Below are 17,146 nucleotides of genomic sequence, written 5' to 3' on the forward strand. Positions count from 1 at the left end.
ATGTTTCCCTCTCCTCTGGTCCTGTGTCCCTCACTTTCAAGACTGCGATCATCACCTTCCTTGACCTCACTGATTTTTCAAACTGTTATTCCATCTTCAATCTTTTATTCCTAGACAAAGTAATTGATCATGGTCATTGCTTTTCAAATACACTCCCAACTTTCCCACAACTCCCTGTTTGAATCTCTCAAGTCAGATTTGCACCTTACTACTGGACTGAAATGACCATAATCAAAGTCACAAATGATATCCTTTGTAATTGATTGTGGTACACCTCATGTCCTTTTGATCACTGTACAGCCTTTGACATGGTTGAACTTGCCTCCCCACCATTGTTCAGTTGAATCAGTTTGCCATCACCCAATTCCATTTTATCTATCCAGTCGTAGCCAGAGAATCCCTGGCAATTGCTTTTTTCCCCATCTCTGCACCATTGCTTCTATGTTTGATTCCCTCCTGTTTTTCATCGATGTGCTACCCTCGGTGACATGATCAGAAACACTGACTTCTGACACTGACTGAAAGCCTTATCTGCTTGCACATGTGCAGTGAAGGCAGTGTAGTCATCAAACTGGTGTCAGGAGTTAGAAGCTATGCGAAAATCCTTCATCTAAAGGTTTGCCCCAATAATTTTTTTGCAACAAATGCTAAAGCAAAAGTGACTTAAGAATGGAAGGGATATGTAAATTTATTTTTTATTCTTTTGAAATCAAGGCATATTTGGAGATTAGGAGGATGTGCGGTGAATCAAAGTTATGCTCCGAAGCTCGCAGATGTTTGTTATCTACTTGTTGGATATGCAAAATGTGATTAGCAGGCCTGTTGAATGTCATAAGGGGTGATTTTAGGATCTTGTGCGCTCAGTGGGGAAGGCATGCTCAAAGTGAATGTGAGTAGGAGATAAAAGCCTAGATTTTCCACTCAGACAAAACTCTGACAACTGTGCCTTGTTATAATTTCAATCACATATTGCCTAACTTTATTGCAGTTGGTGTCAGCTGTGGCTCAGTTCATAGCACCCTCGCCTTTGAATCAGAGGGTTGTGGGTTCATGTCCCACTCCCGGAAACCAAGAACTGTGATTGTACTTGAAAGAGATGCAATCTGTGACTGTTGATAACTCGAAAGAGTTTCCAGGGTTAACCAATGGAGGAAGTAGTGCCAATAGATGGAGCACATCCAAAAATACGTTGCGTCGTCAGCTTGACATTTTCTTCAGTTAAACATTTGGAAGTCAGAACCATTACTTTCAAACCTCACCTTGCCCACAGCCCAGCATAAACTTCATTTCCTTGCCATCAATTCCAACCTCTCCACATCCACTATCACAGCTGAGCCAGATTGTTTGCAGATTAGGGCTCAGAACTTTGAACTTCTCCAACTCTGGCCTTTTGTGCAACTTCCACTCCTTCACTCCATTATTGGCAAGGTTGCGATGAACCATTCAGGTCCTAAGCTCCCAAATTCTCTCCATAAACATCTCCACCACTTCACTGTAATTTCCCCCTTTAAGATGTTGCTTAAAATCCACTTCTTTGACCAAGTTTGTGGTCTGTCTCAGAGTATCTCCTTAATGTCAATTTTTGACAGATTGTTTCTGTAAAGTATCTTGGGATTTTTTTCTCTATTAAAGCCGCTAAATAAATGTAAGTTGTCACAATTGAGGGTAAGAAAAGCACCAAGCATTCATAATGTTGAATACAGTTTTGATTTTAAATTCAAGGATTTTAAATTTAATCCTTGATGTGAAGTACTGTATTAGTTCCAACCTAAATATGCTGGAGAGATTTCATTCAGTACTTATTGGATACCTACCATTGCACAAAAGTTCTCTATATATTAAATATTATCACTAGTTACTGGTGTCTAAGCCCTGAAGTTGACAGCAAAGGAGAAGTGTAATAGGAGTGCTCTTAATTTTGAATTAAGGCACACGATCGGTGAAAGTTGGTCACCACTGTTTCTTGTATCTGATATATGCTACACTTGCTCTGGAGTGTTTGTTCTGGGCAGTGGGAGCATGGATATGTTCAAGCCCCCAGCACTGACTCTTTGCGAATTAATTAGCCAGATTTTGCCAGAGTTGGACACCTCATGTGTTTGTCATTAAACACCCCTGCACCTTTCAGCTTGAGAAGAAACTATGATAGTGTTAACAGCACAGTGAGGGAAATAGCACCTGGCATCAGAATGAACAGGGTAACTGACTGTGTATCTCCTTGACCGATTGGATTGAAGGATTAAGAAATAAACTATGGAAAGACTGAGAAGAATTCTTTTTGTCAAATCAAGTACAGAAAGATAAAGTAAGAGGGAATGAAAGGTTGGAGTGGGACAGAAAAAAGAGACACAAAGGAAATTATTTTAAATTTGACATTAAAAAGATCTTGAACAATAATTAAGCAATGAGACTGCACACTTTTAATAGTTAATTTTCCATGCCTGAGAGTTGATTGACAGTAGTTAACAAGTATCACATTGAGAGTGCTTGCTCTTGAAATGATGAGTTAACTTTTTGTGGTGAGTTTAGTTTTGTATTTAATGCATGCCAATGGTAGGGCAGACAGCAATGCTTCTTTTGCAAAACTAATGGCAGAGCGATACAACTCAGATAATTAGTTTTAGACATTGGCATTTAACAATGCATCTGCTTTTCCTCTGAAGTGACTATAACATTTACAGATAAATAACAGTATGCGCTATTAGCCTCACTGGTATATTGACAGAAAAATCTGGTCCTAATCTTTTGGGATAATGAACCAAAGCTTTTGTGACCTATAAGCTTGTAAAGGGAAGGAAAGAAGTTTATTCATTCATTTTTCTTAGGAATTTCTAAGCACTAGTCAGTTACATCTTTCAATAAATGGAAGGCTTTGAGCAGTGATTTTTCACATTACTTTGACCAGCCAGTTGTGCTGAGAGAATGATGTAATTACATCAGTTTCAAAGTTTGAAATGTTTTGTTTCCTACAAGAAGATAAAATGGCAAAATGCTTGGTCCTAGTTCACTTTTTAAAAAAAAAAGTGCAACATTTCTCCTCTTTTGTCCTGAAAATGGTGACACGTGGGTATCTCGTTCAGTGGTGGCTCATAAATGGCAATTTTTGTGTGTAAACATAGACTCTAAAGTTTGTTTAGCCTGATGATGTCACTGATAGGGGGAGTGCACCATGGCTGAACAGGAGTCTGTCCTTTATCCATATGGCTATATTTGCCAACAGGGGTAACTGGATAGCAACCGAGAATGGGAACGCAGGGTGATCTATTTCTTCCCCTGCTTCTCTTCTCCCCCCCCGCCCCCTGGCTCCCCACCACCCACCCCAAAACACGACCTGGAGTGCTGAGACCTACCCCTTGCCTTAGGTTAGCTTATCTCAGTAGAGCGAAACTACAAAATAGGAATTGAAGCTGGAACTTTTCTGACCTATGGCTCAGTGGTAAATTACGTGCTTACAGAGTGAGCCATTGCCCTTGGGTTCAAAATTTAAATACCAAAGTCCTGTTTCCCAACCTGTAGTGTGAGTTTCATCAAATTCAGGTCCCCACAAAGCTTCATACCGTTGCCAGTTTTGAAGTTTATAATGGGCTTATTCTATAATAAACAGCTTTTCAGTTTTCTGAGCATCATACTGAATTATTTACCAGTTTGTCATTAATAAAAGAACTTTCACCTTTTTAATGTTTTTAGGATGCCCCAATGGATTGCTTCTGAAATATGGTTACTATTATGTGGGCAATTGCAGCAGCCAATTTGCCTGCAGCAAGATCCCAAATATCGCAAATAAGTAAAGTGACCAGTTAGTCAAAATTGGTAGCATTGGTTGAGTTGGTTACAAGGAAAACCCAGCTTTCTTAGGACTATAGAACCTTTTATATGTATCTGAATAGATAGGGCCTCAAACTGACATCCCATTAGGCACTTCTGACAACGTAACATTCCCTTCAATATTGTACGAAAGTATCAGCCTAGATTGGGTGCTGACGTCATAGAATGGGGCTTCAACTTAATATTTTTTTGAGTCCCTTTTGTCTGCCATCCAATTTTGTCAGAAGGCATTGTACTAAAAATAAGATTTGTAGCGTAAACACAAAAATACACAAACACAATCCTTTTCAACTTGCCAACAATATTGTCTCTTTTGTGTTGGTTATGTCTTTGTTCTTCTCGCTCAGAAGCCTAGGTCTTGAGTTCTGCAATATCTTTCAAATCTGCAAGTGAAGTCATTCATGCAAGTAGCAAATTCCCAGCATGCATCATTGTATACATATCCTTTTATTGTCCATAACTCCAAGAATGCACCATGGTCAATGTGCTTGTCACTAATTAATTAGAATTCCTAGAATGTGAATTAAAGCTGCTGATTTCTCCTTCTATAATACAATGATAGGGCTTACAAATGGAAAGCATTGCTCACTCTGGAAATGGTCAGTCTTTTTTAATATCTGGTTTGTTAAAGGCATATCTGATTTTCTGATAGGATAAGCAACTTTTTCTCTCTTTTCTCTCTCACACCCTTCTGATAAGAAATCAGGCAGAAATAGAATTCTCAGTTCCTGCCAAGTCATCTGAGGAAAGAAGGTAAAGCAAATAGTTTGAGGCTGTTGATTTGACTCTGGCATACCTGTTGATACACCAATACACCTTGCAGGTGCCAGTAGGCCATCACTATTGCCACTATTATTTCAAATGCATCTGTATTGATCAAATTCTGCAATGTCGCAAATGTGATAGCATAAACTTTCAACCCAAAGCCCCATCTGCCTGTTCAGGTGGATATAAAAATCCCATGATATATTCTTCCAGAGTCCTGGCCAACATTTCTCTGTTAACCAATGACATCCAGAATAGGTTATCTGATTGTTCATTCACTTGGTATTTGTGGAACATTGCTAAGTGTAAATTAGCTGCTATGTTTGCCCACATAATAGTGACTATACTTCAAAAATAATCCACTGGTTGTGATATACATTGTGAAATGCAAATATATATATTGAGTACATGTAAAGTGGTGTATAAATGCATTTTTCCTCATCTTAGTACAGTAAGCCTTTTTCATATTTTTCTCAACTTAAAGCCGTAATTCTGTTAATTTCGTACATAAACTGACATATTTTGTTGGTAGTTTGCCATAGCTGTAATGATATCATTGAAATGTATTCAAGAGCATGAATGAGAGTTGGAACCTTTGAAACTGGAGGAACAGTATAAATAGGGCACCTGGGCAGAGACCTCTCTTTGAGTTGGTATTAGACTAGTTTGTTGAAATTTATCAGCATGTTATTTGTGTGCTTTAGCTAGGTAGACAGCTGAATGTTTACAGCAACTCTGCAGATAACTGTAAAAGCATTGAAAATGCATATGCTATTCAATTATTTTCTGAACTTTTGAAGGAAAAGAACCTGTTCTGGTAATGTGGTTCATTTTATAATGACAAATGAAGGTCAGAATTCTGAAAAATTTAAAAATCTGGCCTGTTCTATTGTTGAATTAACTATCTTTTATTATATGCTTAAACCTGACCCACATGAGCTGGAGTTTTATGACTTAATAAACTGACTAGAGATGCAATTAAATTCGTACTGGGATGCTGGGAAAATACTTACTCCTTCCATATTTTATAATTACTAATTTTTACAATTTAAAAAAAAATTGCTCTGGATCATATCAAGGAAATTTTTCTTCCATATTGGTCAAGTTTTTTGAAAAGTACAAGACATCCTAGGAGTGGCTTCCAACATATTTTGACTGTATCATACAGTTGTCCTATATTTCTGGCATTAACAATCAGTAAACATGACTAGAATAAGACCAATTGCAATCTTGACCTATAATTATTTTTTAAGTAAACCCTGAAAACCAACTCCTTTTGTGTTTTAAATTCTCTTCTGCCTCTCTTTCCTCTTCTGCCCTAAGAGGGAAAAAGGGGGAAAGGTTTCCTGCCTGAAAAGGGCATTCTTATAGTCATTAGTCTGGACAGTTCTGGCAGGCATATCTTTAGCAATGGGATTTTTGTGAATTTTGTTGATACTTTCATTTTTTGCCCAGGGTTTCTGCCAGATCTTTCCCCCTTCTAAAGGAATTGTCTGCCGTTGAACCACAATTTCATGGATGATAGTCCTGCTCTTGTACTCCACCCGAGGGGCTATTCCTCATGTGTCAATCCTGACCATTATTATTGGTAGCAGGGCCCAAAATAATTTCTTTTTCTCGAGGGCTCCTTTTGAGATTTTCTCCAGGGCTCCTTTTTCATTCTCACTAACTTCTTTATTAGGTGTTGCAATCACATTGTAACATTACCGTATATATTTGTGCTGAATTTTTCAGGTTTTCCTTCTTTAGATGGACAGCACAAATATCAAGTGGAAATATAGACAACACAAATATCAAACTGAAATACTCTTTAATATATAGCAATTTATTTAATCTCAAGCCAAGGATTAATCAGATCAAAATAGTACGCTAGCCATGTGTCAGTGCTAGATTAAAAACCTATTTTGCAAAGTAACGCCTTTATTTGGTAACACATGGCTTGCGTAATAATGATCCAAACAAAACCAGAACAGAGAAAACATATGGGAAGTGAGTAACAGCAGTTTTGATTGGAATGAAAGTTGTCATTATAACCAAAAATGTTCATTGCCCAAATAAAATTCCCAATTTACAATAATAAACTAGGATCAGATTCTTGTAAAATTCCAACCATTTGCAATGAAGCAAAACAGACAGGCACAAGCAGTTTAGGTAAGTTAGTAAAAGATCAAATGAACCTGCATAGTTCTCATTTCTCAGTTGCCTCCTCAGCCCCACCACCACCCCATGCAAAATTAAAATGTATTGGGCCTTCTCTCCTCTGGCTGCTTCCCTATTATCGGTACAGGTAGGGTCTCTGGGCCTGCTCCTGGCTTGCTTTCAGGGTTTCCGGGTTGCCTCCATCCTTTTTCTTTTGTTTTTCTCCCCCCCCCTAGAATTTGTTCCGGTCCCGGAAGATGTCGATAGTTTGACTGAAACTGGTCATTTTTTAAAATGTTTTTTTTATGGCTGAAACTGGTCATAGTGGACATGGAGAATGTGGAATGTTTGAGACGAGTGGGTCATTGTCTAAGATAATTGCTCTGGCTTCTCCATGTTTGGCTCCCTACCTCCCAGTGTTGCTGCTCCTCCAATCATAGCTTCTGTCTTTGGAGGAGCAGCAAGGGTGGGAGGGAAGAGCCTGTCATTTGAGGAGCAGAAGCAGCAGCATGGGAGAGACAGAATCTGAGATTGGAGGAGCAGTTCCTCATAGATTCTGTCTCCCATGCTCACTCGTTGCTCCTCCAATTAAACTACATGTTGTTATCCTGCAACCTGTACTTGCGCTATCAATTCTTCATACCCAAACAGGAGGAGCCGTAATGTGTGGAACGAGGGCGACCTTTCTTGAATTTGTTTCCCCAGTCTTTACTACAATGTGGGCAATTGGTGCTGTTTTGGTGGCGAACCTGCCTGCCACCCCCATTTATTTTTAACCCTGGTTGGCATGCTATTGAACTATAGCGACATCATTGCTCAACCAAATCCTGTCCCCACATGTGCAATTTGCAGAAGGAGCCTTTGGGTACTGATAGGAATTTAAACTTTTGGCTTCCTCCTTTCCAGCTAAGGCCAATTGTACCCTACTGTCATCCAGGCTAAAGTTGGCTAACTGTGCACAGACTAGAAATCAAACTCTCCTCTTCTGTCTGGTCTGCATGGCTGAATTGCACACATCTCTATTAACTAACTTATGGGGAACCTTTTCTTTAAAAAAGCAGCTGATGGATATATTGATTCTGTGGTAATGTTGTAATCTCTGCTAAGTGACTGGTTATTTGCTGATAACATAAGGAGTTGGACATATTAGTATTTGATCTTCACCTGAATGATACCAAATTTGTGGTTTCATGGTAGGGGGACGTGGATTAGTCCTGTATCTTGCAAGGTGCAAAGCTCTATAATCATCTGTCGTTGTTGGAGTTATCTATGATGATGTTGATTAAGAATTGCTGGATTGAGTGAACAATTGCAAGAATTTCTTTTAAGTGTATCCTGTGGACAGTAGGAACTGTGAGACTTTAGAAATAAGGTCATAGAGTTAGAATTATCTGAAATCTACTTTCTATGTGTAACAGATTCAGTTGTCTGCTTTCCCAAGAGCTTGTATTCATTGGTAGAAGCATGGCACTTATTTTATTGAATTGCTTTGCAAAGGGGGTATGAGATAAATATAGAGGGTATAACACTACATATTTTGAGAACACTATTTATTGACTACTTCTCTCTATACTCCTAACTGTGAAAGCATACTAACAAAGCTGAGGGAATGGTAAGCTTAATGCTTAGCTTGTTGCACACTGTTGGGTATTGCAGCTCATTATTGTTGCTTTTCCTTCTGTTTTCAGAATATGTGACATGAAGCACATTCTGTGGCGATGGGAGGCAATAGCATTTTTGAGCTTTTTGTGGTGATGGAGGCCTCCAAAGACACTTGATCTTGGGTTAGATGGGAGTCCGATTATTCCATTTTGAGGACTTTTTTCAGATAGGCAACAAAGATTATAATTTTGTCTTAAATATTTTACTTGTGTTCACTGCTATTCACTTCTTAGTAGGTTATTGACTTTCCCCACGCCATGTCTTCAAACTCAGTACAAAATACCGATACCTACTGATGGAAATAGTCAAGTCATTCATAGTGTTCTACTCAGACATCAGATTCTTTAATGACCTCCAAAAAAAGTACCAACCATTTGGTTAAAAATCTTGCAGTTGAGTTTGGTGAAGGATAAATATGGCTGGGTAATTTGCAGTGTAGTTGATGGTTTTGGCTGCAGGAGCAATTAATACATCTAAATTTAGTAGGCATCTGTGAGAGTCAGCGATATAAGATAAAATATTTTAAACCTGGCTGTTGGGATTTTGAAATTCCTAGTCCAGCACTCAATTCTGTGAATTTTTTAAGGTGACATTGTTAGTAGAATCTTAAATTTTTCTCTTGTGTCTTTGAATCATCATGTTGTGTATGCTTGACTTTACAGAATGCCACAAAGAAATGTTGATTACACAAATGCCACCACATCCAAATAGGAAGTTGGAATGGCCTCAGTTCTATGGGGTGATGGATGACTGGCAGCAAGATACAAGGCAGAAATCAAATGGAGGGTTTCTAATGTCATAAACCTGTGAGTGAAGCTTCAGAAGTTTTCAGAGTAACTCATAAGTTGCTGCCTTGTATCTCTGCCAGCCATATTTCCTTCATAGTAAATATAAAGCACCTTTTTAATAGATAAATCTTCTTTGAGTTGCTAGTGGTGTGTATTATTTGGCCATTGAGCAGTGAATGTTGTAAAGCGTACTTTAGGATATGTATAGGAATGTGAATTTGGGCCAGAAAAATTCTACATCTTGTGGCTGGTGTAGCATCATTAGCTTTTTCTGGTCCAGAGTAGATGGTTGAGTTAGGATTATAATTTCCAACTGGAACTTGATGTTAACTATTTTTCCTCTTTCACACTCCTGCACCCCACCCCTCCCAATCTCCTTAAAGTCTTTTCCATTGCATGGAGGATGGATTGGGGACCTTCTCCCTGGCCTTCGAATCATGCTGTATAGTTGTTTACTGGATGACATGTCAAAGCGGCATAAGTCAATTGACACTGATTTTTGTTTGACTCACTCTGAGGAAATCACAGTGTCTACTTGATGATGATGGCACGGTTGAGAATAGAGCTTCACCTAATGGCAACATGACTCTGGCTTGCGGTGCTTTGAAGCTCCAACAAGTTTATATCACTGTGCCGCTTACAACCCCCTTTACATTTCTTTTCCTTTCAGCCGAGGAGGCTGTTCTAACTTCCTGTTGTGATGATGGATATAAAGTGGTTGACCTTTATGTCGTTCAAAACCTTATTTGTTTGACTGTATGGGTTAGTAGTACAGAAGGTTGCATGGATAAGCAGTAATTGTTCCAGGTTAGAGCAGTAACGAAGCCTTTTAAAACATTTTTGAGCATCATCAGCTTTTGAATTAATGATTAAGAATTTTGAGACTGTTTTGTACAATGAAGTCATTTCTCTTCTACCCAGATGTTGCTTATTAGGATTTTCAACTCAGCAGACAATGGAAGAATTCTCCATACCACTCAAGTCATGTGACTGAGCCTGCCAAAATTGCCCTAGAAAAAAATAGTTTCAGGTCACTTGAACCTGGGACTCGCACTGAAGCCACCTAGCTAAGATTTCAACGTTTTTTCACTTGGTTTCTTCTGTCTTCTGTTCAATTATGAATGGAAGTGGAGAGGTGGAGGGAGAAAGAGGGAGGTTGAAAGAACAACAAGGGCAGAAATGGAAGTTGAAATAAGAGCTTGGTTGATTGGTTTAAAAGCAAAATATCAATGTGTAAAATCATATCAGTACTTGAGGCTTCGTTACAGCCCTACTTTAAATGGAAATAGATACTAACTCACTACTCCCATGAAAGTCTGTTTCTGTTGCTAAGAAAAACATTTTCACTCTTCTTTTTTTTCTTTTCAGGGTTTCCATGGCCCTTATCCTTTTGGTCAGTCTTAAAACGGGTATTGCCATTGTCCAGCAGCCTCTGTGGGTCTTGGTGTCACTCTGCAATTTTGCTATGGCCCCATCCCCCCTTTGACCCAACACTGAAAAATGATGGCTGGTTGTTTCAAAACAATGTATGCATGTGTGAATGCTAAATTAAAGAGTGCTGTAATTGTTTTAAAAAACAATGGATTTTTTAGATGACATTGTCAGAATAATTATGTAGTTAAACACAAAGCCATGTTCAAATTATTTTGCCTACTGAGCGACTGTAGTTTAAGCAAAAGGTAAAAAAAAAATATTTTGTATTCGTTTGTTCAAAGCATCTTAATTGTTGGAATTTTTCCTGTGCGAGTGAGAGTTTGTTCTGTAACCTGCGGAGTACCACATGGAGCGCGCATGAGTGGAGTAGGATTGGGTGCAAGATGAGTGTAACTCACTATAGAATGGGAGCAGTCTATGACAGCACAATCAATTGGAGACTTTTCCATACTGTACAAATGAAGTTTATTAAATTAACACTGAAAAGTCTCTAATCAAGCTTGTGTCTAATTTTAGAAGTCACATTCACAATTACAGTTGATGCCAGCTGATGGCAAACTTTCAATTTGTTGGGAATGTTTTATTCCAGACTCCAGTTGATTGTAAAAATATTGAGCACTAATGGGTTATGCTGTGTGGATGATCTGTTAAATGGATGATTTCATGTTCACCAAAGCATCCAAAATCACATGTCAACTACTCATTTATATGTGCTGAAACAACTGATGTCTCCTGCATCCAAAATTAGTTTGTTAGATATCCAAAACCATCTAGTCAACTACATTGTCTAACCTGAATAAGTCTCTCCTGTTCTCAAATCTATTTTTCCAAAAGTTGGCATTTTTTTGCCAGTAGTTCAATGTATTCATAGCAAATGTTCCCTTCCCTACACTAGCAATACTATTTTTAATATTGTCCTAGAACTGCCACCCTTATGTGCTATTTTGGAGCTAATTTGTGTCATTGGACTGGCTAAGCAGTGATATTCACCTGCAAATGGTACTTGGCCAGTAATTCCATTGATGCTTAGTAAGGAGACAGGATGGTGTGATTTTTTTAAATCTGTTGCAGATGCCAGTTCATGATCAGTTAGACGAGCATACTGATCGTACAGCGGTTTTGGTTCAGACATTTTCTGCCTCAAGGAGTAGTAGGACATGTTTGTGCTTGGAATTCCCTACATTGTGTGTTCCTGATCCTATCTGCACCATGAATGGTACAAAGTGAAAGTAAGGGTTCCCCCACAGGGAAAAAAAGGAAGAAAACTAGTCGCCCAGGTTGTTTCTGTATGCTTGCTACAATTGTTGAGACCTAGGAACAGGCCACCTTTGTAATAATTTTGTGGTGTTTGGGAGAAACCTAGTGAGGTGGAAATTGTAAAATAATAGGAAAACACCAAAGTCTGATTGTGTAGTGAGCTGATATTACACAGTACATTGTATTACTTGGGATTTAGAAAACCCAGTGTTTTCCTCCTAAAAACCCTCAAGACGTGTGTAACTTAGACATTTGTTACCATAGTTCTCAAAGTTGAAAGCACAGTACACAATTCCTCATACTTGCAAAATGCATTTCACTTTGAAAGTTTGTTCACCATATTTCTAAGCACTTTTAAATTCTTATACCTTTTGGTGAGATAAAACATTGAAGTTAGAGGAAGGGGAAGTTAGAACAGGAATGGATGTAGATGTGGAACAAGGACACTGAACTGAGTAGGAAGAGGTAAGAATGTGAACAGAAGTGAAGGTGAAATGGTTTCTGCAGTTTTAAGATTAATTACTGTTCCTGAGTTTCTTTTTATTCTGTTTCTATCCAATGCAAATGCTTGTGATTGAGGTCTCATTTCCTACTTTGTAAAGTATTCACCAAAAGCACTGTATTGAGGAACATCAAAGTGGAGGAAGCACTAGTGGTATTTTCCTAATTGGTACTGGAACACTGCATCAAACTGATTTCCACATGGTGTGAATATCTGCAGCTGGAGGATGAGGGCAGCTGTTAATGAAGACGCATGCTGTAGTCAAATACACCTTGAAGACTTCTACGCTAATCTGGTCTGTAACCCTATTAGGAGCAAAGCCATTTGGACTTTCCAAAATACTGAATCAATAAAATTGGTGGTGACTAAATGCTTATTTTTAAAAAATGTGATAGAATACTAGGTGTTAGTTGTGAGTGGTGACAAATGGAGGTCTGAGCCTTTGCATATTTGAAGAGACTGTTTTAAATAAAGATTCTGAATTATGCACTTGCAAGTTCTAATGAGTGAAACCATAATGTTTTGCACCAACTTGTCAGATGCCGTGTTTTCCCTTCTCTTCATATGCTGCTCATCTTTCACGCAGTTCTCTTTTTTTTGTAGTCATGGACTTTTTCATGGCTTAGCATTTAATATTTCTATATGAGTTTCCTGAGTAACTTGCACATTTCAGCAGAAAATGGCAAAAACCGCAGATTAGTAAATTGTTTGCTGCACTGGCCATTGCACCATTTGCATTTTAATACTTCCCATTGCAGTTCAGTCTACCAAATACAAAGGGCTATACAGACCCCCAGATGTTATTCTGCAACAGTGTAGGATATGCATGACAAATAAGTTGCAAATTTAGTCTCCCTATCCTACAGTGGTCAACAGTTGAACAAAATTGGACAATAAAGTACATACCTGAGGATAGACTCCTAAGTTGTCATTAAAACTGCACAATAACTCAAGTAAATGTTGAAATTGGTTTTAATATTTGTGCACTCTTTAAACTGCTTGATATTCTTGAGTCATCATCAATATAAGCAATTGTAATTCACTGAAATGTATGTATTGGTGGACTTTTGAAAATGGAAGTATGTATGTACATGGCTAATTGCTGCACTGAACTGATCCAAACTTAAAACATTTGGAAATGGTTTAAATTAAAGAAATGTCAATTTATTTAACTTGTGTGAATAATTTTACATACAGCTTAAGGTTGTTTACTTGTACTAAATATTTTAGGTATCTTTTTCTCAGTGTTGTAAAGACTTAAGGATTATAAAATGTAATTGAGTGTTTTAAGTAATTTTATAGTCTTATCAAGGTTTAAGTTCAGAGTGGGCCACATGTTTGCAATTGTATTGTAAAGTAAGTATGTACAGAAACTTTTTTAATGCAAAATCTATTTTTTTGTGATGAAACTGTATCCATGATGGTTGACCTTGAGTCACGTGAATCCATGGGATGTTAGTTCTTTATTCTTTAGCTCATTATTAATTGAATAATCATGAATATTTATCATTGTATGTGTTATGCTGCATCATTAACAATGTTGCTGTTACAAGATTCTCCCCATGCAGAACAAAAATGCTATTGACATTTCAGAAGGCTAGTTATATTGAAGTATTTGATTGACTAAGCCCTGTTAATTTAACTTAATCTTATACTTTTAATCTTAGAAAAGGGGAATAAAAACAGAATGCTAGAAATGCTCAGGCCTGACAGCATCTCTGGGGAGAGAAACAGCATTAATATCTCAGGTCAATAATCTTGCATCAGAAATGGGAAAAGTTAGAAATGTAATACGTTTTAAGTAGTCAAATGCGGAGGGTGGAAAAAGAACTAAAAGGGTAGGTCTGTGATAGGGTGGAAGATGGGAGGCATTAAATGAGATAAGGTGTAGTAATGGGTAAGTAAAGTAATAAAAGATGTACCCAGATGTGGCAAAGCATTCCACACTCTGGCAACCCATTGTGTCAAGAAATTTCTCTTAAACTCTCTCCTCATTCTCTGATTTTTTAGATTTTTAATTGGTAGCACTGCTCCCTGTCGTTCCCCACATTTGTTAAATCTTCCCTCAGTTGAAATAGTCCTATCATCTCAAGCCCACTACTCTTGGGGATTCTATGCAGTATGCTATCAATGACTTTAATGTTTTTTTCCCCTTAATCGAGCGCTTAGAACCCCACAAAGTACTCCAGTTGTGATTTAATCAATGTTCTGTGCAAATATACCATGGCTGTTTTACTCTTGTACTTAACAGCCCTTTTCATGAACTGAAACCTGCATATATTTTGGGCCAAGGAAACCTTTTCTGGGTTTACTCCCTGAAGCATTAATAAGTAAATCCAATCTCTGTAAAACCTTAAATCCATTCTCTGAAGTATTGCCAGAATCGAGAGATGCTGATGTAATTTTTGATGTGACAATTTTTAATGTCTCACCTTCACTTGTTTGTGATTGGTGCTAGGAACTACTGTTAAGCTTGGTTTAATTGATTGAAGAGTAGTTCCTCCAACAGTGTAAGCATTGTAATAAATAAACCAAAATTTGTCAGTAAAGTCATCTTTAAACCAAAATTTTTGTTTAAAATGTTCAGGACAAAGACAGTTTTCCAGCCCATGGATTCTCATGATATAAAGCTTATAGCATTTAGAATTTATTGTTTCCAGCTATATCAGAAGCATTAATGTCGCAACCTTAAAAAACCTGACCTTTCAACCTAAGGACTTGGCTATAACCAGTGTTCAGACATATGACCTGAATATTTCAAGAATGATGCTGTTTTTCATTAAGAAAATAATTTGAAATCATGAAATTTATCAAAATTATTAACCGTTGATGCCCACAGGGAAACCTTCTAGTTCATTGAGTTGACATTCACTAATGTCTAGATTTGTTTTCATGAAAATGACAACTGGCCGATAAAAGTTGGGAGCAGCAAATGAATGTGAAGAAGCTACATGTGGCTCTGGAGCCGCATATTGCCGACCCTTGACCTACATCACATCATCTACCTGCTACAATAAGCAGGGAACCAGTTTTCACATTTCAGAGCATGCAGACCTTAAAACAATTTTTGGAATAAATGTGAGAGTAAAGCAGGCTGATGAGCCTTCAGATTTGACTCTTTCTCATTAAGGAACCTGACACTCATTTAAAAATCACATCCTCTTTACCCTGTGCCAAGGACCTGGGAGGTGGAAAGAAAGAACTGGATTTCACCATTAAATCCATTAAAATCTTCTTATGGTGCGAAATCTACTTTAAAAAAAAATTAGGAGTCCTAATTGAGTTTTAAGTGTATTTCAGCAGAGCCTTTATTATCCATGCTCCGATTAACTATTGGATTTCTTGCGAGATGAAACTTTGCATGTGGTCGTTGACTCATTGCACAGCTGCTAACGCCAGAATCCACCTGCCTGACATAAATCAAGAAATATTAAATTGAATGTTACTTCAGTCCCATATCTAGGATATTGCACCATCATATGTTGAAGACCAACATTTGGAGACCCTTGGTTATCACACAATTTCCATCATCTACTGGGAAGGCTGAACAGTTAGGGCGGTGGGGTGGGGTTGGGGGGGGGGAGGTGGGGGATGGGGGGGGTGGGCGGTGTGGTTGTGGTGATGACGAGGAGGAGCAGACAAAATGTCTACATTATGCTGGATAATAGAGATTCCACTTGAATTTCAATATTTGAAGCTTTTAGTGAAGGTCCATCATACATACAATGGTAAGTGATTGAGAGCAAATACTTCTGACTTTTATAAGTTTTCTTTTTGCTATAGTTGCTATAACTGCCCAATTTAAGAATTCACTGTCTGACTCGACCACAGCTAGTGTCCGATCACTATAAAAGTGTGTGTGTACGGGAAAGGGATAACACAGATCCTCTGTACACTGTTATTCATGAACCAACAATGGTTCCCCTGATGTTCTCATTTTTATGCCACTAACTCCATTTGTTTTTTAACTCTGCCAATCCTTGTCCCCTCCTTTTCTTTGCCTATCTAATGTTGGATAATTGGAAATTTTTGACTAGAGATATGTATTTCACGTTGAGCTGTAGACGTTTCAACTTAACGCTGGTCTTTTTAGGTGCTGGGTAAGACAGCAAATGTTTTCTATGTCTTCATTTTGGTTTCTATCTTAAGTGTTGTCTTCCATGTAACATGAAGTGTTTTACTGAACTCCAAAATGGCATTTTGAGGATGACTAAAGCACTGGAATGTGATATGTTAAACCATGAAAGCTTTTACATGACACATTTCCATTTTCTGGCAATTGATTTTTGGAATTAGGTCTGCAGTTGAAATATTAAAGCAGGCAAGGTACCTCCTCTAGCTTAGTAGTATCACTAGTTTGTTTCAAGAGCGCTGCTTCAGGTTTGATGGAATGTAAACCACAGAATGTAAACAGGCCATCTGGCTGATGAGACCTTTTCCTTCCACAAACCATGTACAGCCTGCTTTACCATGGCCTGTACTTCCAATGTCTAGGTCAGTTGGGAAACAATAACATGCATTTATATAGCGCGTTCAATATGGTAAAACTTCAAGACGCTTCATGTAAGTGCTGTCAAATAAAATTTGACACTGCGCCGCATGAGCTACCAAAATTATGGTTGAAGAGGTAGGTTTTAAGGAATGCCTTATAGGAGAAAAGGTAACTAGAGACAAGAAAAGGAAGGGAATTCCAGAACTTAGGGACTTGGCAGCTGAAGACTTCACTGCCACTGGTGAAGCAAAAGGAAGAGCACAGATAACTTGTGGTTGTTAG

General features: G+C 38.1%; 1 protein-coding gene across 10 annotated transcripts in view; it reads left to right on the forward strand.

Moving 5' to 3' along the window:
- Positions 1-17,146, forward strand: part of ilrun (inflammation and lipid regulator with UBA-like and NBR1-like domains) — a 111,097-nt gene that overhangs the window by 56,127 nt on the left and 37,824 nt on the right. Inside the window, exon 5 of one of the 10 annotated variants that reach the window (XM_078546736.1) lies at positions 10,548-13,544. The exons of the other annotated variants lie outside the window; for them this stretch is intronic. Within the exon in view, the coding sequence (XP_078402862.1) occupies positions 10,548-10,583 (36 nt within the window). The 3' untranslated portion in view covers positions 10,584-13,544. Of the gene's footprint in view, positions 1-10,547; positions 13,545-17,146 lie in introns of those variants that run through there. 10 annotated transcript variants of the gene reach the window in all.

Source organism: Cetorhinus maximus, chromosome 8 (assembly GCF_964194155.1).
Source record: "Cetorhinus maximus chromosome 8, sCetMax3.hap1.1, whole genome shotgun sequence".
Lineage (NCBI taxonomy): Eukaryota > Metazoa > Chordata > Chondrichthyes > Lamniformes > Cetorhinidae > Cetorhinus > Cetorhinus maximus.